This window comes from Babylonia areolata, chromosome 33 (genome assembly GCF_041734735.1).
Source record: "Babylonia areolata isolate BAREFJ2019XMU chromosome 33, ASM4173473v1, whole genome shotgun sequence".
Classification (NCBI taxonomy): Eukaryota; Metazoa; Mollusca; class Gastropoda; order Neogastropoda; family Buccinidae; genus Babylonia; species Babylonia areolata.
Genome location: NC_134908.1, coordinates 18,516,746 through 18,543,771, shown reverse-complemented (window position 1 = coordinate 18,543,771; position 27,026 = coordinate 18,516,746). Strand labels below are relative to the sequence as shown.

The 27,026-nt window shown below is 41.8% G+C and overlaps 2 protein-coding genes and 1 long non-coding RNA gene across 3 annotated transcripts; all 3 read left to right on the top strand.

Moving 5' to 3' along the window:
* Nucleotides 1-461: 461 nt before the first annotated feature.
* On the top strand, nucleotides 462-8,679 carry LOC143277090 (uncharacterized). The gene is made up of 8 exons (XM_076581827.1): nucleotides 462-555; nucleotides 2,049-2,103; nucleotides 3,617-3,648; nucleotides 4,033-4,755; nucleotides 4,837-5,276; nucleotides 5,410-5,504; nucleotides 7,497-7,627; nucleotides 7,817-8,679. The coding sequence occupies exons 1-8, from the start codon at nucleotides 462-464 to the stop codon at nucleotides 8,677-8,679; spliced, it is 2,433 nt and encodes an 810-aa protein (XP_076437942.1).
* Nucleotides 8,680-15,723: 7,044 nt separating this feature from the next.
* Nucleotides 15,724-18,827, top strand: LOC143277238 (uncharacterized). The gene is made up of 4 exons (XR_013053701.1): nucleotides 15,724-15,817; nucleotides 16,510-16,657; nucleotides 17,045-17,157; nucleotides 18,541-18,827. It is a non-coding gene; the product is annotated as an uncharacterized LOC143277238 (long non-coding RNA).
* A 4,019-nt stretch (nucleotides 18,828-22,846) lies between these two features.
* LOC143277226 (uncharacterized) lies at nucleotides 22,847-25,839 on the top strand. Its single transcript, XM_076582014.1, has 2 exons — nucleotides 22,847-24,838; nucleotides 24,916-25,839. Exon 1 carries the CDS (start codon nucleotides 23,033-23,035, stop codon nucleotides 24,443-24,445), a length of 1,413 nt encoding a protein of 470 aa, XP_076438129.1. The 5' UTR covers nucleotides 22,847-23,032; the 3' UTR covers nucleotides 24,446-24,838; nucleotides 24,916-25,839.
* Nucleotides 25,840-27,026: the final 1,187 nt, after the last annotated feature.

Sequence of the window (27,026 nt, the reverse complement as noted above, 5' to 3'; positions counted from 1 at the left end):
ATTCTCCAGTCATTGTACTACTGTAGAAATGACCAAACATCTGTGGAGTTAAAACTGTGCAAGGTACAGTGACATACTGTTTCTTGACATAAAAAAAAAAATCAAACATACACTGATATAAAGGAAAACAAAACCCACATGCATCTGCCTACAGTTCGCTCACCAAGATGTCATGCACAGGCATACACATGTTCACACACACACACACACACACACACACACACCACACCACCACCACCACCACCACCACACCACACACAAAAATACTACTGAACACTCACAGTCACAAACACTACTGAAAACACACACACACACACACACAACACACAAAAAGAAACACACACACACACACACACACACACACCACACCACACCACACCACACCACACCACACCACATCACACACAAAAAACGTAACTATAGGTGTTTGATATATGCATGCTTTCAGACATTGTGAAAAAATGGCATCTCCTGATCAGCAAGCAATGTCAGAGGTGAAGATAGAGATTGATGTGGCTGAAGAACCACTGTGGATGACACAGGATCAGTGTTCAGGTCAGTTGCACATTCATCTTTTTAATTTTAATTTAAGAAGACATTTCCTATCCTGGCGCAGTAGTATGGAACAAACTGCCCATCTCACTCGGTCACGTGGATTCCTCAATACTGCGCAGTTGTGAAAAGTATCAAAACACAACTCTCCCATTCTGCCTTCCATCTTTGTGACAAATTTGCTTGTCATGAATGTGTGTGTGTGTGTGTGGGGGGGGGGTGCATTGGTTTGCATGTCTGTGTTTGCATACACTTGATTGTGTATGGTGTACCTGATGCAACATGTATTGTAAACACCACAAACTCCCAGGTGTGAGCATCAATCTTCATTATAATGATTTAAAGTCCATGTCATTTGAGAGTGTGCCACAATTTGCAGGGTGAGGTCCCACTAAGAATCAGCCCAGTTTGAATCCTTGTTCTTCAACCAGTACAAACTGACAGCTATATAGAGCTAGTTATAATAATAGTAATTAGTAAATAGTGCTGTAAAAATTGTACAAATCCAGTCTTTAACATATCCACCAGCTTTTTTAAATAAGCTTGTTTGTATATGTATTTTATTCGGTTTTTTTCTTCTTCTTGTTTTGTTTTGTTTTGCCATCAGTCAGGTAGATTATGACCATTGTGGCTGATTGATCAATTGAAATTTGAATGCTAAGCAGTATTGCTAAACCCTTTGAATCCCAAACTTTGTGATAATTTTTTTTAGAGGATGATGATTCTTTTATGTCTGATAACAGGTCTGAGCCAAATACTTACATTGTGAATGTAGCTGTGATAGTTTACTTCTTATTCTGATTTTTACATTGATCACCTTAGTGTTTGATGATGATAGATGATGGTGATCAGTTCAGGAAGAGAGATGTTGTTAATGACATTTGACTGATAAATGTTGCAGGTAGCACATGTGAAACATCTGAAAATAATGTGAGTACAGCCTGTGAGACAGGCACTTGGAATCCATCAGCTGCTGTGTTGGAATCTGAACCAGACAGACACACAGACAGTGGTCCAGGTATCAAAACTGAACCAGTTGATCACTATGTGACAAGTGATATGTATCACCAGTTCCAGTCTGTAGACAAAGGGGAAAGGGAAGTAAACATCAAGTATGGGTCTCATACTTCAATGACTTCTGAATACTCTCAAGCAAACGTTTGTAATGATCGTTCAGAGGTGAATTTTGATTTCCAAAGTGAATGCTGTAACACAGCAAACACCATCACTAATGTCATCAAGACTGAACCATTCACAGTAAACATCAGCAGTGATGTCATCAAGACTGAACCAGTCACAGAAAACACCATCACTGATGTCATCAAGACTGAACCAGTCACAGAAAACACCATCACTGATGTCATCAAGACTGAACCAGTCACAGAAAACACCATCACTGATGTCATCAAGACTGAACCAGTCACATCAAACACTAGCACCGATGTGCAGACTGAAGCAGTGACAGACATGATGGCAGTGACGTGTCATGCAGTCAGATCTGAATCCACCTCCAGCAGAAATGAAGACAACAGACCAGCAGGTGATAACCAGGTGTGTAAAACCTTTACTTGTGATTTCTTCAACAAGAGATGCTGTAAAAGAACTTAACATCCTTTGCTTCCTATAACCATTACAAGTTCTCTGGGCTGTGGCTGTGTCATTGCTCAGATATCTGCCTGTTATATTTCTTTTCATTAAAGTTATACTTTAACCTATTGCACACAGCTGTTGTAATTTATAAAGCTGACAATTTTCTGATCATCAGGGAACGTGCCATTATTACTTGGTAAACATTTTACTAATATTGATACAAAGAATATGTTATCATGTGACAGTTTTGCATCATTAGATTGGGCGTACCAAATGTCCTTTTATTATCATTATTATTGTGTGACCATTTTTGACTCGTGTATTTAAACAAAGAGGGTCCATGTAATAACCCAGTTTTGGTTCTCTTTGTGTCTGTATGTATGTCTGTGAGTGAATGTGTCTGTGTGTGGTTGCCATGGGGGGTTACCATTACTTACATTTTATTGATCTAAAGTCAATTTTGCTCACCATCAGAAAGGAATGTTTGTCAAACTGAAAGTTGCATGCTGGAAGCGGAACAATTCAATCTTAAGTAACCAACATCTGTTGGCATTTCATTGTTTTTCATTATAATTTAGATCTATGAAATTTTCAAACCTTTCCTGTCTTAATCACATCTTTACCTTTTAAACGGATCATAACAAAATTGTCAAATGTATTTCTGGGCCTAATATACACCATAACCACTCTGGAGAAATCCAGAACTTTTGGTAAATTATTACCGGCAGATCTGACCCATTGTCACACTCCGCACAGTACAGACTGAAGGTCCATCACAACCTCTCTGTCTGATCATAGATGCCATTAAGAAAAAGGCTACTCATTCTCAGAGCCCACGGGAATAAATGCTTATATTTAAAAACTATGAATATTTCTTTCCAAATAATAATGGAATTTGCCTACTGTTTGTATACTGGAAAAATATTATATGCATATGTGTAGTGCGAGTACAGACTGAATGACACATTCTGGACCACAAGTCAAGACCTTTTGCTCATTTATATGGTAATTTGTGTTTGTCTTACTGTTGGCAGTCATTTTCATTATTTTCATTTCAGACACAAGTAAAAGTTGAGTCTTCAGTCACTAACAAGACAACACCTCAGCTGTTAGCATCTGAAGCAAACAGAACTCCTCTACACATGTCTGCCAGCACTTCTGGGTCACTGCTGTCTCAGAACAGAAGTCATGTGTCTCAGCGTTGTCCTCCTTCCTTTGTGCTGTTCAGGAATTCAAAACTAGATATGGTACATGTTCATGGTGAGAAACTGCATGCTGTGTTACCTGTGTCCTCCACACCTGGTGTTTGTGATGCTGGTAACTATAGCAACATGAACGTGGGAAAGGTCACTGACAGGAAAGTTGTGCAGAGAACAAACAACAAAGCTGGTGATAACACTGACAAGGAGAGTGAGGAGAAAGAGAGCAGGCAGCATGTGTGTGAGGTATGCAGTAAGGCTTTTACTCGGGCTAGTCACTTGAAGGCACACAGGAGAATCCACTCAGGTGAAAAACTTTACATATGTCCACACTGTGCCGCTGGTTTTAATCGTTCAGGTCACTTACAGAGACACATCAGGTCAGTCCATGCAGGTGTCAGACCCTATGTCTGTGATGTCTGTGGGGCGGAGTTCTCTGAATTTGGTGATTTGAAAAAACACAAAATAATCCACACATGTGAGAAACCACATGTCTACAGGAACAAGGACATGGGAAAGGTCACTGACCTTGATGACAAGAAAGTTGTGCAGAGAACAAACAACGAAGCTGATGATAACACTGACAAGGAGAGTGAGAAGAAAAAGAGCAGGTGCCATATGTGTGACGTGTGCAGTAAGGTTTTTTCTCGGGCTAGTCACTTGAAGGCACACATAAGGTCAGTCCATGCAGGTGAGAAACCTTATACCTGTGATGTCTGTGGGGCAGCGTTCTCTGAGACTGGTACCTTAAAAAAACACAAGAGAACCCACACAGGAGAGAAACCTTATACCTGTGAATACTGTGGGGCAGCGTTCTCTCAGAATGGTAACTTAAAAAAGCACAAGAGGATCCACACAGGAGAGAAACCTTATACCTGTGATGTCTGTGGGACAACGTTCTCTGAGACTGGTACCTTAAAAAAACACAAGAGAACCCACACAGGAGAGAAACCTTATACCTGTGATGTCTGTGGGGCAGCGTTCTCTGAGACTGGTACCTTAAAAAAACACAAGAGAACCCACACAGGAGAGAAACCTTATACCTGTGATGTCTGTGGGGCAGCGTTCTCTCAGACCGGTGCCTTGAAAAAACACAAGAGAACCCACACAGGAGAGAAACCTTATACCTGTGATGTCTGTGGGGTAGCGTTCTCTGAGACTGGTACCTTAAAAAAACACAAGAGAACCCACACAGGAGAGAAACCTTATACCTGTGATGTCTGTGGGGCAGCATTCTCTCAGAATGGTAACTTAAAAAAGCACAAGAGGATCCACACAGGAGAGAAACCTTATACCTGTGATGTCTGTGGGTCAGCGTTCCCTGAGACTGGTACCTTAAAAAAACACAAGAGAACCCACACAGGAGAGAAACCTTATACCTGTGATGTCTGTGGGGCAGCGTTCTCTGAGACTGGTACCTTAAAAAAACCACAAGAGAACCCACACAGGAGAGAAACCTTATACCTGTGATGTCTGTGGGTCAGCGTTCTCTGAGACTGGTACCTTAAAAAACACAAGAGAACCCACACAGGAGAGAAACCTTATACCTGTGATGTCTGTGGGGCAGCGTTCTCTCAGAATGGTAACTTAAAAAAGCACAAAAAGATCCACACAGGAGAGAAACCTTATACCTGTGATGTCTGTGGGGCAGCGTTCTCTCAGACTGGTGACTTGAAAATACACAAGCGAACCCACACAGGAGAGAAACCTTATACCTGTGATGTCTGTGGGGCAGTGTTCTCTCATAATGGTAACTTAAAAAAGCACAAGAGGATCCACACAGGAGAGAAACCTCACATGTGCACAGACTATGGAAAAGGTTTTGATCGTTCCAGTAATCTAAAGCGACATCAGCTGACCCATACAGGAGAGAAACCTCACACCTGTCCTCACTGTCCTGTAGCTTTCACCCAGTCACATGATTTAAAGAGACACATCCCTAAATTACACCAGTAAAAATGTACACAGTACATTGAAGAAATGCAAGTTGATTCATACCAGTCATAAACAGTTGGTGTGTGACGTGTGCAGTAAGGATTTTACTCTGGCTCATCACTTGAGGAGACACAGGAGAAGCCACACAGGGGAAAAACCTTACATGTGTGACCAAGCGCGCTATGCTTGCTCCAACACTGCTCACACACAAGCTACAGAATGGTTGACGTCACTAGAAATCTATCACTGAACACCTTGAAACAAACACAGTTCTTGTAAGATTTGGCTTCATTAGAGTCGATCTGTTTGCAGCACACGTGACGGCCTTTGTGGTCCGCTTCACTTGCATAAATTGGCACAGTGAGTGATGAGTGGTCATTTCATACCTGGTCAGTCATCTGACCAGAGCCTGCTCTCTCTCTCTCTCTCTCTCTCTCCCTCTCTCTCTCTCTTGTTGTGTCGCGAGCAGTGTGTGTCCCCACAACGGCTGACACCTCGCTACGTATTGCTGTAAGTACTAGTGTGTAGAATGTGTTGATTTGTAAATTGTATTATTCGACACAGTACTTGTGTTCATATGAGTATGTTCAGTTATTGCTTTGTTCAGTTAATTCTTTGTTCAGTTATTGCTTTGACATGTCAGTCACAGCTCGGCTATAATTGCCATGTTGTCATATGCTCGGAGCAGTGTTCCATTGATTCTTCATAACGTCACAGTCAGTGACGTCTCTGAACACTTGTAATAGTTTGTTCCAGAATGTTCTAGTGAGTGCATAAAGTTCATTCACCACTTAATGGTTAAGCCATGATGGTTCTTCACTTACTATCTGGTCTATCAGTTTGCCAGTATTATATCTAAGCCACTGATTCTCTATCTTGTTTGTTATTCAGGTATTATCTTTCATGCTAATATCAGTTGTACTGCTACAGTGTGCTCAGTATGTGTGTAGTATTCTGCTGTTGTGATTACAAGATAGTGTTTGATTGATATCAGTTATTGGTTAAAACCACCTGATATGTATCAGTCTGTTAATTGTAATTTAGTTGTCATGCTGTCTCCTATACGGCTTACTCCAGTATATTGCAATATGATAAACTGATTCATTTGAGTCACTTTGACACAGTATAAGCTTAACCTAATCTATACTGTCAGTGTACTTTCACCAAGGCAGCATCGCTTCAATCACTTTAACTGCGCTATTTAAATGTATCAGAAATGTCAGCGTTTGGTCTTCACACTTATGCATTATGTTGTTGCGTATCCCAAACCTGAGTGATAGTCTTTCCATGTATACATGTGCTTTACTGTTCACTTGTGCCGACATGTTGTGCTTATGACATTTGTTTGTGTCATTCCAGGCACTGTCTTCTCTTTTTGTCTTCTTATTGTCTTCTTCTTTTAGTTCTTCTCAGTCTTCTCTTCTTAGTTTGCTCTTTTTATGTTCTTATAACTATTGTAAATAAAACAATAGAAAAAACCGATTTGTGACTGGTCTCTATATGTTCCTGGCCTGTGTGTGGGATCTTGTCTATCCTTCAATTAATCATATTTAGTTAAGTCTTTTGTGCCGTACCCTTGAATAACCACTTGGTACACGGCTACAAAAGTGGCGTCGCCGACAGGATAAAGATCCATTATAAAATAGTCCAATTATTCCCTTTAAGGTTTCAGTTCTTTTAACCAAATTCAATCCATCCCAAAACCACAGCCCTTTACCACCAAGTGTACCTTGTTACAACTTGGCGCTGTGAGCATAGGATGTGCTGATTCTTTAAATATCTCTAATAATAAATCACAGCTGTGAGCTGTGAGCTAGGATCGTAAAGGGACAAGAGGTTTCATTATCAGTCACATAGGGATAATCTAACATAGGAGAAGACAGTGCAGCAGGTACATCAAGTCCACAACAAGAAACGTCGGCCCATCAATATGCCTTCAACCGACTAACTTCCCAAACTCCCGACGCTATCCGGTGAGGAAAGCAGCACAGAAGTCGATGACTTCGTCCAGGAGGCCAGACTGATGCTCCAGCTACAGCCCCTGGATGACGCGACAGCCTCTCTCTGGCTGATCTCGGCCCTTGTCGGCAGAGCTCGCCAGCAGATCGTCAGGCTGCCAGCGACCGAAGTGGACACCCCATCCAAGATCCTTCACATCATCGAGGAGAACTGGGGAGATCAGAAAGACGCCACTGACCTTGCCACTGCGTTCTTCAACAGACAGCAGCAGCCCAAGGAGACAGTGATCGACTATGCATCCCATCTTCAGCACCTACGGACCAAGGTCAACAAGGCTGAAGATGGGGTGATCCAGGTGCCAGCAACGATACTCAGTGATGTCTTCGCCAGAGGTCTTCAGCCAGCTGCACTCAGGCGCGATGTCAGGCGCTTCATACGAGACCACCCTGACACCACCTTCGAGGCAGCTAAGAAGGAGGCCCTGCGATGGCTGCGGGAGGACAGCCACACCTACAACACCAGCCCCGGTGTAGACAACACCACTGTTGTCCGCCTGGAAGCCCAGCTGGCCACACTCGCAGCTGAGAACACCAGCCTGCGTCATCAGCTGCAGTCTCCCATGCCAGCACATGGCCCACATCCTCCAAAACCAGCGCTTCATCCTCAACGTTGTGCTGCTGACCACACCCCAGACCCTCCACACTGTGTCTGGTGTGAGAGGTCTGACCACACCGAGCACCAGTGTCGCCACAAGCGACGCTACCAGGTCTGGCAACAGAATACTGACGACAAGCCACCAGTTCCAGCCCACAACCAGTGTGTTCCTGCCACATACACTGAGCAACCTGGACCAACGCCAGCCACATCTAAGGGGAGACGACTGACAGCACATGCGGTCAACAAACAGCATGTCACTGCCAACCACATGCCTACCCCCTGCCAGCATCACTTACGACCCAAGCTGCCACCAGAAGAGCTGCGCAGACTTCAGCTTGCTGACCCCACCATTGGGCCAGTCCTGTCTGTATGGCCAGCCACGCCAGCCCTCAGCTCCAACTGGCAGACCAATGTGCTGACCCAGCAGCATGACAGGCTGATCTGCAGGAAGGGTGTCCTGCATCGACGGGTGATGGACCCGAAGCTTGGGGCGTCTGAGCAGCTAGTGCTTCCCAGCAAGCTCCACCCCCAGGTACTGTCATCCATACGACCACGCACTGGTCACCAGGACTTCCAACAGGCTGCAGAGATGCTGCGACCCCAGGTCTACTGGCCTGGCATGTACCGCGACGTGGAGCAATATTTCTCCAGTGGCCCATCCAACAGCAACACCATACACCATCCAGACTGCTTGTATCCAGACCCAGTCTGTGGGAAACAGGTCAGTACCATCCTCAGCAGCAGCACCAAGACGCCAACGCAGACGGAGGCGCCACAGCACACCTGACACTGTGGTCACACAGGTGCCATCCTCACCTGTACTCAGCCCCACACCACAGAGGTCCAGCCAACAACCACAACCTGTTGTCACGCCAACTCACCCGGTCCCACTGCACCACCAGGGTGACAAAGTGACTGACATTGACACTGACACTGACAGTGGTATGTGGCTGACCAGGCCCATGCCAAGACCCAGGACATCAACCCTGCGAGCTGTACCAGAACCGCCTCCACTACCACCAGATCCCACCCCTAGGTGATCCACACGACTGGCATCCAGGGCATCACTGAGCATGTGAGGAGACTGATGTCAAACATTTAACAGCCAGAACAGTGACACTGCAAAAACACTCATGTTTCATTTTTTCATTCTTGCTGAACTGAAGCAATGCTGATTTTGTTTTTCATGTTCCTGTTCATGCTGTAATTTTGTTTTCAGATATTTCTGCATAATTCATGTTTCGTGTTATTTTACTTCTCTTCTTGCTTAATTTAACCTGTGATCTAGCTTGTCACAAGGTCTTAGCAATGCAAAGTATGTTCATAATCTATGCTATTATACATGTATGCTATTCTACATGTGCGTCTGACAGTGATAAGATAGATTGATTGATAGGCACACAAATGAATGCTTTCCATCTTCATAGAGTATTTACCTATTTGGGACCCCTTCTCAAAATCAAAACTGTTCAAAGTTAAGTTAGGGTGCATTCAACTAAGTCCAAATCCATACTGTTCAAAGTTAAGTTAGGGTGCATTCAACTAAGTCCAAATCCATAACTTAACCTGGCTAAAGCCACTTTGAATATAGAAGTAGGGTGTTATTCCTAAGAATGTTGCAGTCATTTCACATTCACTTAGCTATCAGTTATCAGCAAAATTATCTCCCTTACCTGCCCAATAATTCTTGTTTGATGCCCAGCTAAGTCTGCTCACAAGAGTTACTTTTAATTAACCATCGCGGACGATGGTTTTCAAAAGATGGGGGGAGATGTGACCAAGCGCGCTATGCTTGCGCCAACACTGCTCACACACAAGCTACAGCAGACGACGTTTTCCCTCCTAACCCTCGCACAGAATGTGTGACGTCACTCCGCTTACATCATTTTGTGACTGGCCTCTATATGTTCCTTGCCTGTGCGTGGGATCTTGTCTATCCTTCAATTAATCATATTTAGTTTAGTCTTTTGTGCCGTACCCTTGAATAACCATTCGGTACATGGCTACACATGTGTCCACACTGTGACATCAGGTCAGTCCATTCATGTGTCAAACATGATGTCTGTGGGACGGCATTCTTGGAGACTGGTGACTTAAAAAGACACAAGAGAATCCACACAGGTGAGAAAACCAATATTTACAGCAAATGGATGAGGGAAAGTTTGCTGACCAAGATGACAGGAAACTTGTGCAGAGAAATAACAATGAAGCATGTGTGTGATGTGTGCTGTAAGGCTTTAACTCAGGCAGGTCATTTAAGACACACAAGTTGTTTCATACAGTTTGTGTGTGATGTGTGCAATAAGGCTTTTACTGGGACAGGTCATTTGAAACGACAAGTTGATCCATACCGGTCATGAACACTTTGTGTGTGACATGTGCAGTGAGACTTTTACTTGGACTGGTGACTTGAAGACACACAAGTTGATTCACACAGTTTGTGTGTGTCATGATCAATAAGGCTTTTACACAAGCTGATACCCCAAAGACCTGAATTTCCTGAAAGTGGCAGAATGGTTAAGACGTTTATCTGTCAGTACAGTGTCTGTGAAGGTCAGGGTTTTAATCCCTGTCTCACCCTTTCTCCCAAGTTTGACTGGAAAATCAAACTCAACGTCTAGTCTTTCAGATGAGGGGATGAATCAAGGTCCTGTATGCAGCACACACTTGGCACACTGAAAAAGAACCCATGACAACAAATGTTGTCCTCTGGCAAAATTGTGTAGAAGAAATCCACTCTGATAGGTAAACAAACATGCACTCATGGCCTGACTAACGTGTTTGGTTATGCTGCTGGTCAAGCATTTGCCAAGTAGATGTGGTATGGCATATGTATGTACTTAACTGACCACAGTGACACATTGAAAAACTGACACTAAAGTCAGAATATCTAATGTTAAAATGTCATAACCAAGTTCATGTCATTTATTCTGTCTACAACAACATAACTCATTGAATGGTGAATAAGAATAGGGTCTATTTTAAATATAATGATTTTAATCCTAATTCTGATTTGTCCATGATTGACATTGTTAACAACAACACACAAAAAAAGAGGGAAAAAAGGCCCTTGATTGACACTGTAGACTTAACACACACACACACACACACACAGAAAAAAGGCACACCAATTTGTAACCAAGATGGTGTGTATTTGTGACTTTGTGATTTTTCATTCTTAACCCCTAGGCTGCCTGCATGACGAGATAACTCGTCATGGCAAGCATGTATGCTTCGCTGCCACAATGACGAGATAACTCAGATGAGATATTCTGACTTTTCCCTGGTTTGCATTCACTTCGTTGACAAAAATAGTGGTAGCTTTAGCCTGGGGAATCTCTCTAGATTCTGTTCATAGCTAGAAACCCCATCTACGTCATGAAGCAGTCCTTTATTTGAACGTTTTGGTTGGGTCACTGTTCAAGTGTTTGCCTGACTTCTCTCAACAAAATGTCGGACTGACGCCGTGCTCAAGACATGCGATCGTGACGAACTAAATCAACTAAGATTTCTTTCTTTAGCTGATGCTCAGAAAGAATTGAAGCGTTAATTCGAAGGAGAAGATAGTGATGAACATTTATAGGACGATCTGATAGAAAATAAAGGGAGCAATCAAGAGAGTGGCCAAGATGCTACTGTCAGTGAGTGATGCTGGCTGTACAGATGTTATGATCTACAGAGCAGTAGTTCTCCCCACACTACTGTACGCCTGCGAAACTTGGACAGTGTACCAACGACATGCCAAGAAGCTGAACCACTTCCACACAACATGCCTCAGGAAGCTACTGAACATCAAGTGGCAAGACAGGACCCCAGACACAGAGGTGCTCGCAAAAGCCACCCTTCCCAGCATCTTCACCATCCTGATGTAGTCCCAGCTCAAGACATGCGATCGTGACGAACTAAATCAACTAAGATTTCTTTCTTTAGCTGATGCTCAGAAAGAATTGAAGCGTTAATTCGAAGGAGAAGATAGTGATGAACATTTATAGGACCTTCCCAGTATCGACACCATCCTGATGCAGTCCCAGCATCTTCACCATCCTGATGCAGTCCCAGATTCTTTCTTTCTTTAGCTGATGCTCAGAAAGAATTGCATCGTTAATTCGAAGGAGAAGATAGTGATAGATTTCTTTCTTTAGCTGATGCTCAGAAAGAATTGAAGCGTTAATTCGAAGGAGAAGATAGTGATGAACATTTATAGGACCTTCCCAGCATCGACACCATCCTGATGCAGTCCCAGATTCTTTCTTTCTTTAGCTGATGCTCAGAAAGAATTGCATCGTTAATTCGAAGGAGAAGATAGTGATGAACATTTATACGACCTTCCCAGCATCTTCACCATCCTGATGCAGTCCCAGCTCAAGACATGCGATCGTGACGAACTAAATCAACCAAGATTTCTTTCTTTAGCTGATGCTCAGAAAGAATTGAAGCGTTAATTCGGAGAAGATAGTGATGAACATTTATAGGACGATCTGATAGAAAATAAAGGGAGCAATCAAGAGAGTGGCCAAGATGCTACTGTCAGTGAGTGATGCTGGCTGTACAGATGTTATGATCTACAGAGCAGTAGTTCTCCCCACACTACTGTACGCCTGCGAAACTTGGACAGTGTACCAACGACATGCCAAGAAGCTGAACCACTTCCACACAACATGCCTCAGGAAGCTACTGAACATCAAGTGGCAAGACAGGACCCCAGACACAGAGGTGCTCGCAAAAGCCACCCTTCCCAGCATCTTCACCATCCTGATGCAGTCCCAGCTTCGCTGGGCTGGACACGTGGCGCGCATGCCAGACCATCGGCTGCCCAAAAGGCTCTTCTATGGCGAGCTGCAACAAGGGAAGAGATCACACGGAGGTCAGAAGAAGCGCTTCAGAGATACTCTGAAAGTCTCTCTTAAATCGTTTGATATCAACCCTGACTCCTGGGAGGAATCTGCAGTGGACCGTGACAAATGGCGCGCTGCTGTGCACAAAGGCGCCAAGTTGTGCGAGGCCAACAGGACTGCTGCAGCTGTTCAGAAGAGGCAGGCCAGAAAGTCACGGGCAAACAAGCTCCCTGACAATGATATGCCTGTCTTTGTCTGCCCCAACTGTCAGCGAACATTTCGTGTGCAGATCGGACTATTCAGCCATCTGCGCATTCACAGATAGATTCATGAGCATCCTCCCCCCCCCCACCCCACCACCACCCTCCCCCCATCCCCCAGCTGGATGACAACGATGGTCATCATCGATCTCGATGGACACACCACCACCACCAACAGATGTTAGCAGTCGACAGAACATGACTGAATTAGCAGCAGAGCGATATTCTTGGCACGCAGCCAACACGGTCTGATGAGAACTGAATCAAGTGACCGTGTGAGAGGGGTGAGGAGGAGGGGGGTGGAGACTGAGGGGGTGTGGCCTCACATCCATCTTATCACTTGGAGAAGTCACAATGTATTGTGTATCTATCTCTTAAATATATATATATATATTGTGGTTGTTCTAGTATGATTTTGTGTTTGCAGGTATCCATTTGTCCAGAAAATATGATGTTTTGTGCAAATTACCTGACTAATGTTTGTAATGAACAAGTTGAAAATGTGACAAAAAAACAAAACACTGATTTCAAATTATGATAACGTGGATTTTGTTTGGATGTTTGCTATGTGGGTGAGGTGACTGTACATTGTATACAAGGGAGTGGGGGTAGATTTGTTATAAAATTCTCACTTGTGATTATGATTTTTATGTAATTTTTGTCTTCTTCTTATATTTTAGTCATGTCATTTGCCTTGAGTATTATTGTATTTGAATGAAAATGCAGTAGAAATAAAACATTCTTATTATTTCTATTAATTGATGTTGCTGTGACAATGATTAACAATTCTAAATCCTTTATATGTTGTCTAATAGCTGCATACTTTTTCCCCTCCAAACATATCACTCAGATAACCAGTGTAATTGATTGTGAGTACAATATTCATATCAAATGTGTTCTGTTTCGTATTGGATGAAATATGTAGGTCTAATATTTTTATGTACCTCCATGGGGTTTCCTGGAATAAACATGTCTTTACATGTCTTGTCATGTCACTGATAATAGAATGACTGGCATGTCTGCCTGTCTGTCTGTCTCTCAGTCTGTGTACCTGTCTGTCTGTCTACCTCTGTCTCTGGATATTCATATACATATTAGTGTCTGAGTGTGGATAGAGGGAAGAGGAGACAGCTTCTTTCAATCAGTGTTATCACAGTCTGAGTGCATCATCTCCCTGTTTACTGAGTGTACTAGATTCATATATTAGTTTCAGATGTAAAGACATCAAATTCATGCATGCATGCTTGCGTGTGTCACTCATACACATACACACTCACACACACTATGTACATACATGTGTACCACACTGCAACACAGTACACACACATGCATTTACACACACACACACACTGTACACCCACACGTGTACAAACAGACACACATGCACACGCACACACACGCACACACACACACACACACACACACATGTACCAGACTCGCATCCATACACAACACACACATGTACCAGACTCGCATCCATACACAACACACACATGTACCAGACTCGCATCCTTACACAACACACACATGTACCACACACACACATAATGACATACACACAAGTTCACACACAGGCATATAATAGCACACACACTCCCACTTGCTCATACACACACACATACAAACACACAGAACACACATACAAACATCCTATCCTAGGAGGATATTTATTTCTTATTTCTTCAAAGGGTATGATATATACATCAAAATACAGTGCAGAGAAAGATGCACAGAAGTAAAAAAATAAAAAGATGAAAGAAAATAGGTCACTGGCAAACAACCGTACCCAGACCCCACACTACACATAAAAGCACACAAATCCCAACACACACACACACACACATACACATACACTGTTAAACACACACATTCACACACACGGAAAAACACATGCACACGTATACACACACACACATGCACACACACACACATTTCTACATGCCTCAATTCACATACACATGCGCGTGTGTGCATGCACGCATGCACACACGCACACACACGTTTCTACATGCCTCAACTCCCATAATTCACACACACACACACACACACACACACACACACACACACACACACACACGCACACACACACAAGTGTGCAAGTGCAGGGAAACACACACACACATATTTCACAGCTCCTATGATATGCACACAACACACACTCAGACACAGAGAGAGAGGTACAACAGACATGTACCCCCGCACACACATACATTTGGGAAGGCCCAGAGAAACTCTGTTCTATTTTGAAGAAATATGTGCATTGTTTGTTTGGAAAGGATACTATTTCTTTATTTACCAATGAAGAAGGTGTGTTGTCTGAAGGCCCACATTTACATAAAAGGAACCTGAAACATAATCGAAATCTGTATGTCTTCTGCATCCCGGAGGATAGTCATCTTCAAATAATGTGATGTTGTCAAGAAACCACATTAACAACAAGGAGTCAATGAAAGACGTATACGAAAAAAATATTAATCATTAAAAAAAAAAAAAAAAAAAAAAAGAGGAAGGTGGAGTGTTGATGTGTGCGTGTGCGCGTGTGCACACACACACACACACACGCACATGCGCGCGCGCACACACACACACACACACACACACGAGACACATTATTTTTCGTGTGTTAGTGTCACTGTTTGTCATCAAAAACCCGATCGATTGATGTTGACACTTTCGTCTTGACCGGTCTGTTTCGGTTAAAAGACAGCCAGTGACTGTTTTTGTGCAGTGGCATTTGTGCCATGAGAGTTGTCTTACCTTGTACGACTTACAGAGAGGCCGAGATTTGATCCTTGTAATTTTCTGTAGTTCTTATAGAATTTCGTGAAATGTAAGTTATTCGAGTTTTTATCATTCTGTTTGCTTTTGTTGTGGGCAATATTCCTCCAGTAGACGGAATGATTAATATTCACAACAAGGCGTGGACGTTCACTCCGCCAGTCACACAGTGGAGAGGGGAGGGGAAGAAATGTGGATGTAATGTTTTATTAAAATTTATAGCCTTGTCTTCTTTGTTATGCATGGTGTTGTTGTTTTTTATATTACATACAAAACTTACAGTGCAGCATTTGTTTTTCGCTTGGAGCTCGGCCTATTGCGCTTGGTGATATTTAAACAAACCAAGACGATACGAGGTGACGAATATGTCTTCTCTTGTCAGTTCATTGTGGTAGATACATTATACTATAGTTTATACCGTATAGTAGTTTATACCGTATAGTTCCATCACTATTGCCAGTATTCGTATTAATTACCAGGCACATAGACAATGATGAGATCCAACAGAGATGATGTCAATGACCAGTTCTGTTGTTGATCTGTGAATTTGTTACTATTTTCTGCACGTCATATATATATATATATATATATATAATTATATACATATTTCTTCTCTAGTAACTACCCTGCACATACTATATTATACAGTTATTAAGGTTATAATCATAGTCTACACCTTTGGTACACATTCAGTGTTGTCTGATACATATGTCGATATGATATATATTTCTTTTCTTTTTTTAGCAACACATCTTCAGCACCAGATTTCTTGCTTGACCTGGTGGCACAGTGCATCATGTCATTCAACCTGTGACCTCTTCCGCCTTCACAGCCGTTGGGAAAGGTTTCCTCCTCCGCCTGATCTGTCGTTGGGAGACTTCACATGCGGCAGGTAGTACTGGGTTACATGGTACCAGTTGCAAGGGCTGTGCCCCTGACCTGACCCAAACACACAAAACACACATACTAACATCCTATCCTGGAGGATTTTTATTTCTTAATTTTTAAAAGGGTATGATATATACATCAAAATACAGTGCAGGGAAAAATGCACAGAAGTCGAAAAATAAAAAGATGAAAGAAAATAGGCCACCGGCACACACCAACAGCAGTGTGCTAATGCACACACACACAGATACACGTGTGCGCGCTCACGCACTCACTCACACACACACATGCACACACACACACACACACACACACACACACACACACACACACACACACACACACTGAAATTAAATTCTTAACTACATGTGTGATACATGCATGCTTTCAGACATTGTGACCAAATGGCATCCCCTGATCAGCAGGCAATGTCAGAGGTGAAGATCGAGATTGATGTGGCTGAAGAAACAGGACCACTGTGGATGACACAGGATCAGTGTTCAGGTCAGTTGCACATTCACCTTTTTTATTTCATGACATTTTATATCTTGGCCCAGTAGTAACTAGTGTGGAACAAACTGCCATTCTCAATCTCTTATATGGATTCCACAGTACAGTTTAGTTTTTAAAAAGTATAACAAAACACACTCTTCCAATGTTTCATTGTACCTACCATCTTATTGACTCGTTTTCTTCTAGAAGTTATGATGGACATGTGTGTGTACATATGCAGTTTATGTGTTAGTGTGTGCACTCACACATGTTTTTGTATGGTGTACCTGATGCATACAATATGTTTATATGTATAACTTTTTATTGTAAACTCCACAAACTCCCTGTCTGGGATGTGTGAGCATCAGTCTTCATTATTACTGCTATGGTTCATTATTATTATTGAAATTATCTTTTTTTTTATCACTGTTATCATTATTAAAATTTCAAGTCAATTGACAGTGTACAACATCTTGGTGAGGTCCTAGGAATCAGCCTTGTGTCATCGCTCTTGAACCAGCACACAGTGACAGCTATTATAGTGCTAGATGTGTACAAATCCAGTCTTGGACATATTCACCCTCATATCATCATTCTTGTGTACAATTCCAGTCTTAGACATATTCACCTTCATATCATCATTCTTGTTGTGTACAAATCCAGTCTTAGACATACTCACCCTCATATCATCATTCTTGAACCAGCACACAATAACAGCTATTATAGTGCTAGATGTGTACAAATCCAGTCTTAGACATACTCACCCTCATATCATCGTTCTTGAACTAGCACACAGTGACAGCTATATAGAGCTAGATGTGTACAATTCCAGTCTTAGACATATTCACCCTCATATCATCATTCTTGAACTGGCACACAGTGACAGTTATTATAGTGCTAGATGTGTTCAAATCCAGTCTTAGACATATTCACCCTCATATCATCATTCTTGAACCAGCACACAGTGACAACTATATAAGCTAGATGTGTACAAATCCAGTCTTAAACATATTCACAAAGTCTTTCACTTCCTGTATATTTCATTATTTGTGTGGGTGTGTTTTATATTTGTGGTGTTTTTTGTTTTGCAATTACTGTCAGTTGGATTGTGACCATTTCGGGTGATTGATTGATAGATTTAATGTTAATCAGTTACTGTTAATTGAGTCTCAAGCATTTGTGATGAGCTTTTTTGGTGATGTGTGTGTGCGTGCGTGCGTGGCATGCGTGCGTGTGTGTGTGAACGGTGGATCTGAGGAATGTGATGGTGATAGATGAACTCTAATTCTGAACTTTAGAAAATAACAGCAGAGGTTGATGACTATAGATGATGGTGATCAGTTCAGGAAGAGAGATGTAGTTGACATTTAATCAATTAATGCATAACTGTTGCAGGTAGCACATGTGAAACACCTGAAGCAGTCACAACAAACATCAGCAGTGATGTCATCAAGACTGAACCAGTCACAACAAACACCAGCAATGATGTCATCAAGACTGAACCAGTCACAACAAACACCAGCAGTGATGTGCAGACTGAAATAGTGACAGACATCGTGATGACCGTAAGACCTGATACAGTCAGATCGGAATCCAGACCAGCAGGTGATAACCAGGTGGGTAAAACTTCTGGTATGGGGTACTTCATATTTTCTACAAGATATGCAATAAACAATTCACACACACACACACACACACACACACACACACACAGATATATACTTCCGTTAATTTTTTGTTTATCTCTCTTGGGTTGTGGTTTTATGTTTCTTTTCCTTCTAAGTTATACTTTAACCAAGTGCACACAGCTGTTGTAATTTTGAAAGTTTATATATAAAAAAGAATAGTTTTTCAGGCAGTTTCTGGTGATCTAAGAACTTGCCATTGTTACTTGTAAATATGTACCATGACTGTCATTCTGTGACCATTTTTGACAGGCATGACTGTAAACAAAGTGAATCTATGACATAACCCTGTTTTTGGTGTGTGTGTGTGTGTGTATCTGCGCGCATGCATATGTATATATGTGTGTGTGTGTGTGGTATCAGTGTGTGTGTGTGAGAGAGAGAGAGAGATAAAACTTAGTAAATTAATCTTAATGTGTTGTCTGTTTTGTGTTAGCATCACATTTGACTTAAAAAAAACAACAACAACTCTTTACACATTCCAATTACAGTGTCAGTGCACTTATGTGAAGGACACAAGAAATAATGGAGACTTGAACATTTCCACAGTCATTTTACTGTTACTATTCTCAAGTTTTTTGTTTCGGTTTTGTTGTTTTCATAATATTTTAGCACTTTAATGACACAAATTGAACATTGATAAATGGGTCAGTCTCCTGAAATGGGTACCATATGTGTTACATGGGGGTCAAAAATTAAAATTGCTATTTTGCCTTCAAAACCCATCACACACTGTAGATCATGACTTTATCCTTCCCTCTATATAATCTCTATACAAGAGATTGATTTTTTATATTTTTATATGGTGTTGTTTATGGCATGTGTCATCAGTCTTGGTTGTAACGTTGACGCTAAACTGTACTGCAATGTAATTAATTTTACTGTTCTATTTGGTCAATGAATATCAAAACTGATAACAAGTGCTGACTAGCACATTTGACATCAATAGGAACAGGTTTTAGTAAACCACTAGCAAGTATGTTCTACATCTTGATATGCAGGTTGCATATGCCCTCACACATTCACACAATTTTCTTTTTCACACTTGAGGAAGCTAGAAGACACAGTTATTTACATTACATTTTTTATCATACTATTTCTACCATTAGCATGACAAAAAAATAAAGCATGATAATTACATTAGATCTCAATGAGCAGCCATTCAGTTTTATTTTTTCTTGGTTGTAACACAGACATCACATGCCATATCTTGATTGTAACACGGACATCACATACAAATAACTACCATAAAGTTCAGTCTGTAAGCCGTGACTTTTTACCCCAGCTTCAACCTCTGCGGCTTATACAATGATGCGGCTTATTTGCGGATTTTAACGATCCCAGGAGTGTCACGTTCTCGTCTATTCTTAGCTGCCTTTCAACTCACCAAAATCATGATTTCTGTCCATGAATTTTTGGATGAGCTTCAGGATAGTTGCTAACTGTTCACGTTTTATAAATCAGATCCTCACATTAAAGCCTTCAGATCAGCATTCAGTTCTACTCTGCTCAAGCGTACACCTTCATCATGCCGAAAACGCAACTTTATGCCTATGATGCAGCCTTCAAATTGAAGGGAATCGACCTAGCAGACGACAGTGCAAGCGACGAACCAGCAGCAACCTCCACCTTCATGTTCATGAAGTGAAAGCGAGGTTGAAGTCAGTGACAAGATGGTGGAGGAAGCTGTGCTGGTTCTCTTCAACTCGGACACTGAAGACGAAGATTTTAGTGGATTCAGTTAGCAGGATGATGTTGAATAAATGTGACTATCCCTAAATTATGGATCTCATTTTCGTTGTGTTTATTTTTTATTTTTTTGTGGCACTAGCAGTATTTTCGCTTGCTTTTCTTTGTGTTGTTCCCGCTTGTTTTTATTTCATGACGTACAGTATCGACAGCTTTTCTGTAGTATCACTATGTGTTCCGGTACCGGAAATAAATGCAGCTTATAAGCCTTATGTATGTATGTATAAAATTGAATTTTTTCCCAAATTTAGTGGGTGCGGCTTATATACCAGTGCGCTCAATAGACCGAACTTTACGGTATTTACATTTGGATAATTTTAAGTGAAGTTTGTCTCTTTCTTCAAAGATCAGCTGAACGAAACACATTATCAGAGAGGCATGACAAAAAATAAGCATGTTAACTGCACTTGTGTTACATGAGCAGGCAGTTAACTTTTTGTCTTGGTTGTAACACAGACATCAGATACAATACAATTTACTGATTACTCACTTATTCAATCAACTTTTTGTCAGTTTTCTTTCAAAAAGAAACAGCTGAGAGCAGGAAATGGAAAAAGAAAAGGAAAAAAAAAGAAGTGTCATCTGGCACTAATATCAGGTTTGGCATTATCTTCCCACATCACCTTCATCGCCACATGGAATATATTCTTTATCAGCTAAGTGTAATATTTTCCATGTGCTTTGGGCCACTTGATCTGTGGCTCTTGTGTTTCTTCATGTGTTCAGCATGGTACAGCACATGGACTCGGTCTTGCTGAGGCTGACGGTGAGTCCAAGGCGCCTGCAGGAGGTTGAGAACCTGTCCATAATGAACTGTGTGTCCTCATGTGTGTGTACAGCAAGCGCGCAGTCATCAGCGAAGAGGAACTCTCTCAACAGTGCCTCAAACACCCTGGACCTGGCGTGGAGTCGCCGCAAGTTGAAAAGTTTACCATCTGTGCGAAACTGAATGTAGATGCCCCGGTCACAGTCTTGGAAGGTGTCAGTCAGCATGGCAAAGAAGAGAATGGAGAACAGTGTGGGTGCCAGGACGCAGCCCTGCTTCACTCCATTTACCACAGGGAACGGATCTGACATGTCATTATTTTCCTGTACTGTCACCTGCATGCCATCATGGAATGACGCAGTCAGCTGGATTAGGCTCTCTGGGCAGCTGAACTGTTGGAGGATCTTCCACAGACCACGGCGGTTCACTGTGTCGAAAGCCTTAGTCAGGTCTACAAAGACCATGTGGAGCTCCTTGTTCTGCTCACGGCACTTCTCTTGCATCTGGCGTACAGCAAACACCATGTCACATGTTCCCCTGCCTGAGCGGAAGCCGCACTGTGCTTCAGGGATGACTGTGTTGGAGACATGGTCAACCAGTTCTGTTCTGTATGATGCGGGCGAAGATCTTGTCAGCGATGCAGAGGAGAGAGATTCCACGGTGGTTATCGCAGTATGTTTTGTCTACCTTCCATTTGTAGATGTGGACAATTGAAGCATCCTTGAAATCCTGGGGGACCTCCCCTCTCTCCCAGATAGACTTGAACAGGGTTTCGCTTAGGGCTGCTATATCCCCCTGGTAGCGATCAAGCATTCTAGCAATGAGCGCTCTGCGCCTTTCTGGTCTGTTGTCTCTGTCTAAAAGGGTGCCAACATTCCAGGCACCCAGACTCAGGGCAGGACTCCTGGTTCTTATCTTCTGTTGTTTTCGACCGCTAGTGTTGGATGTCCAAGTAGGTGTGGTTTCCTACGAGGTACTAGGTGAGGCAGGCTTTGTGTAGGGAACCTTTTATCTCCCCTTGCCAATGTGGGGAGAGCAGTGCTGTCCCTAAAAAGGGCTGCTCTGACGCTGTGGGAGGATACGTGCGCCACTAGGAACTGCCAGCAGCATCCTCTGCCTGTCCTCTTTACCACTTCTCCATCGCCGCAGGGCTTGGGAAAGCTGTGTATTGAAGGGCTAGCTCATTCCGACATTAAACAAAGAGCCTATGCAAACACCTGGTCTCAGTTGTCTGTATGTACCTGTCTGTCTGCATGTGTACCTGTGTTCATTAAACTTTGTTGGCCTTTGCCTGACAACTACTGTTAGTGGTAGGCAAATAAAGTGCCGTAATTCACGTGTTCAAATCAGTGGGTATTATATATGAGTGAGTCTTGAAGGCTTTGCCTCTTGGGTTTTTTTTGTGTGTGTTGAACATGCAGCACATTGTGTATTGGTTGTGTTTGTATTACTCAATTTACTGTTAACAGTGGTTATCAAAACTGATTTTTCATTTCAGAAACAAGTGAAACTTCATTCCTCAGTCACTGACAAAACAACACCTCAGCTGTCAGTGTCTGGAGCGAACAGAACTCCTCTACACAAGTCTGCCAACACTTCTGGGTCACTGCTGTTCCTGAACAGAAGTCATGTGTGTCAGCGATGTTCTGCTGCCTTTGTTTTATTCAACAGTTTAAAACTACATCTGATGCATGTTCATGGTGAGAAACTGCATGCTGTGTCACCTGTGTCCTCCGCACCTGGTGGTTGTGATGCTGGTAACCATAGCAACATGAATGTAGGAAAGGTTGCTGACCTTGACAACAGAAACATTGTGCAGAGAAAAAACAACAAATTTGATGATAACACTGACAAGGAAAGTGAGGAGAAAAAGAGCAGGCGCCATGTGTGTGACATCTGCAGTAAGGCTTTTACAAAAGCTGGTCACTTGAAGACACACAAGTTGATTCATACTGGTCATAAAGCGTTTGTGTGTGACGTGTGCAGTAAGGCTTTTACTCAGGCTAGTACCTTGAAGAGACACAAGTTGATTCATACTTGTCATAAACAGTTTGTGTGTGATGTGTGCAGTAAGGCATTTACTCAGGCTGTTACCTTGAAGACACACAAGTTGGTTCATACTGGTCATAAACAGTTTGTATGTGACGTGTGCAGTAAGGCTTTTACTCTGGCTTGTAACTTGAAGACACACAAGTTGATTCATACTGGTCATAAACAGTTTGTATGTGATGTGTGCAGTAAGGCTTTTACTCGGGCGGGTACCTTGAGAAGACACAAGTTGGTTCATACCGGTCCTAAACCGTTTGTGTGTGACGTGTGCAGTAAGGCTTTTACTGAGGCTGGTAAATTCAAGACACATAAGTTGATTCATACTGGTCAAAAACAGTTTGTGTGTGATGTGTGCAATAAGGCTTTTACTTCGGCTGGTACCTTGAAGAGACACAAGTTGATTCATACTGGTCATCAACTAAAACAGTTTGTGTGTGACATGTGCAGTAAGGCTTTTACTCAGGCTTGTTCCTTGAAGATACACAAGTTGATTCATACTGGTCATAAACAGTTTGTGTGTGATGTGTGCAGTAAGGCTTTTACTCATGCTTGGACCTTGAAGACACACAAGTTGATTCATACCGGTCCTAAACAGTTTGTGTGTGACATGTGCAGTAAGGCTTTTACTCAGGCTGGTGACTTGAAGAGACACAAGTTGATTCATACTGGTCATAAACAATTTGTGTGTGACGTGTGCAGTAAGGCTTTTACTCTGGCTGGTCACTTGAAGACACACAAGTTGATTCATACTGGTCATAAACAGTTTGTGTGTGACGTGTGCAGTAAAGCTTTTTCTCAGGCTGGTCACTTGAAGACACACAAGTTGATTCATACTGGTCATAAACAGTTCATGCGTGACATACGCAGTAAATTTTTTACTCGTGTTGGTAAAGTGAAGGCACACAGAAGAATGCACACAGGGGAAAAACGTGGTCACTTCAAAGTAAAAAGTCACCAGAAGATCCACACAGGAGAGAAACCTCACGTGTGCCCAGACCGTGAAAAAGATTTTGCTCAGACCAGTACTCTAAAGCAAAACAACATGGCCTAGAGGTAACGCGTCCGCATAGGAAGCGAGAGAATCTGAGTGCACTGGTTCAAATCACGGCAAAGTCACCAGTATTTTCTCTCCCTCCACTAGACCTTGTGGTCTGGACCAGTGGTGGTCTTGACGCTAGTCATTCGGATGAAATGATAATGTGAGGTCCCGAGTGCAGCATGCACTTAGCACACGTAAAAAAGAACCCACAGTAACAAAAGGGTTGTCTGGCAAAATTCTGTAGAAAAAATCGACTTCGATAGGAAAAACAAATAAATAGAAATAACTGCATCAGAAGGCATGTGTTGTCATGCTACTTTTCACATCAGTGAGAACATCACATGCTGTAAATTCCTTTATCATCCTCTTTGTAATGAAATAAGGCTGTGCCGCGGTGAAGGAGAAGTCGGTATCTATGCATAATGGTACACTGCTCAATAGTACACTGCATAGCGGTACATTGCATTTGTAATACAGCACAGTGGTACACATTGTTTTTTCTCTCTTACATTAATGGTGTATTCTTTTTGTGCCCAGGACATGTGAGGGGGAGGTTGGCAGTTCTACTTTATTTTATTTTTTTATGCCAGTTATTCTGGATGATGTGTTTTGTATTATTGTTACGTATTATTAATATTATGTTGAGGTTCAGGTTCTTTCATTTTTTCCTCTGCAGAAAAATTGACAGAATGGTCAACGTCAGAGGCATGTCCTATGTGAGCTTTATGTAAGTGAATATGACTTGACTTGTGCCTGATTTTCTTTTCCAGCGTTTTTTTGTTGTTGTTTGTTTGTTGGGTTTTTTTTTACCCATTTTAGTGGGATCAGTATGTAGTTTTTCAGTCCTGATATGGCCCTGTGTAGTCAGCTGGACAATAACTGTGTAAGCAACAAAAGATTAGAAATATTTGATTCCGATGGCAGTTGCTAGATGACAGTGGCAACTCACAAAGTTTATTCAACTGTAGTTTGGAAAATGAATATGGATGAAAATTATATCACAGTGTTTCATAAAGGAGTTGGGGATTGAGGAGGAGGGGGGTATGCCAATGATTCAGTGGTAACATTGTGTCTGTATCTTAAAAATGCTCATACATTTTATGCAATTGGAATGCCTTCTTTCTCTCTGTCACTGTCACTTTCTCCATGTCTCTTTTTCTCTGTGTGTGCATCTGAGTGTCAGTCTGTCTCTATCTCTCTGTATCTCTCTCAGTATGTCTCTCATTCTCTCTCTCTCTCTTTCTTTATATATGTAAGCACCAACACTAAGACTTACTGAAATGCCATGGGTTATCATTTTCATATGCATGTGTGTTGTATCACTGTATGCATGTGCTTATTTCCAGTATGGATACATACAGATCGGTGTATGGATTGATGTATTCATATTTGTTCTGTTTTGTTAATTGAAAAAGAATATATAAAAGAAAATCAAAAATCAGTTTTGAACATTGTTGTTTGTAGATGAAAATGTGTGTGTGTGCTTGCGAGTGTGTGTGTGTGTGTGTGTGTGTGATATTAATTCCAAGCATGCTTTTCCTCAGTGATTTCTTGCCATGTTAGTATTGCCTAAACAAGTAATGGCATTGCCATATGCCATAATTTGTGTGTGTGTGTGTGTGTAACATTCATTCTGAGCATACTTTCCATCAGTGTTTTCTTGCCACACAGTTATCCACACAAGTCACAGTATTGCCGTATACATTGTTATAGATTTGCACAAGTCACAGTCTTACATGCTTTTTTTTATCATATCAACACATGTCATGGTTTTGCCATACATACTGTTATCTACAAAAGTCACTCTTGCCATATATGCACTTATCTGCACAAGTCACAGTATTGCTGTACGCATTGTTATGTACACAAGTCATGGTCAAAGCAATCACTGACATTTCTTTTTTTTTTCTTTTTCTTTTTAACCATGTCCCATTCATGATGTTGGGAAAGAATTTTTGTTCTAAGATATATTCACATGCAATACATAGATAGTCTGCACTTTTTTGGATGTCATGTATGCTCATGTGTCTGTGTGGGCTGTTGTTTAAAAAACATCACCTCCCTTGAATCATTGTACTCTCAAAAACATTAGTACTGGTTCATCAGGAAAAAAACCCCAACAATCAACACTTGAAAAATATTCATGATTTGCTTTTAATAATAATAAGAATAGATCCTTTATTCACATTTGCCTATATTGTTTTGTTTGGGTTGTCTTTGCTTTTTTAAAATATTGAAATAAAAACTGGCCTATTTATTTGTTTCAGGATGTGTGTGTGTGTGTGTGTGTGTTCTTCAGTTTAAAATCAATTAATGTAGTGTGATTTTACACAGAAAACATATACAAAAGAACAAGAATCTAATGCAGTGTATATTGTTAGCTGTAGTTTGCTCTGTGTGTGTGTGTGGTTAAAGCATTGGACTGTCAATCTGAGGGTCCTGGGTTCGAATCTCGGTAACGGCGCCTGGTGCGTAAAGGGTTGAGATTTTTCCAATCTCTCAGGTCAACATATGTGCAGACCTGCTTGTGCCAGAACCCCCTTATGTGTATATGCAAGCAGAAGATCAAGAGGAAATTTTCTATCTAAAATTA

Excerpts from the sequence above, each read along its gene's own strand:
- LOC143277090 (XM_076581827.1), top strand. The coding sequence starts at position 462 with ATGGCATCTCCTGATCAGCAAGCAATGTCAGAGGTGAAGATAGAGATT. Across the intron at positions 556-2,048 it reads GACACAGGATCAGTGTTCAG|ATCTGAATCCACCTCCAGCA; the intron begins GTCAGTTGCACA and ends TCATGCAGTCAG. Across the intron at positions 5,277-5,409 it reads CACATGATTTAAAGAGACAC|AGGAGAAGCCACACAGGGGA; the intron begins ATCCCTAAATTA and ends TTGAGGAGACAC.
- LOC143277226 (XM_076582014.1), top strand. The coding sequence starts at position 23,033 with ATGCATGTTCATGGTGAGAAACTGCATGCTGTGTCACCTGTGTCCTCC.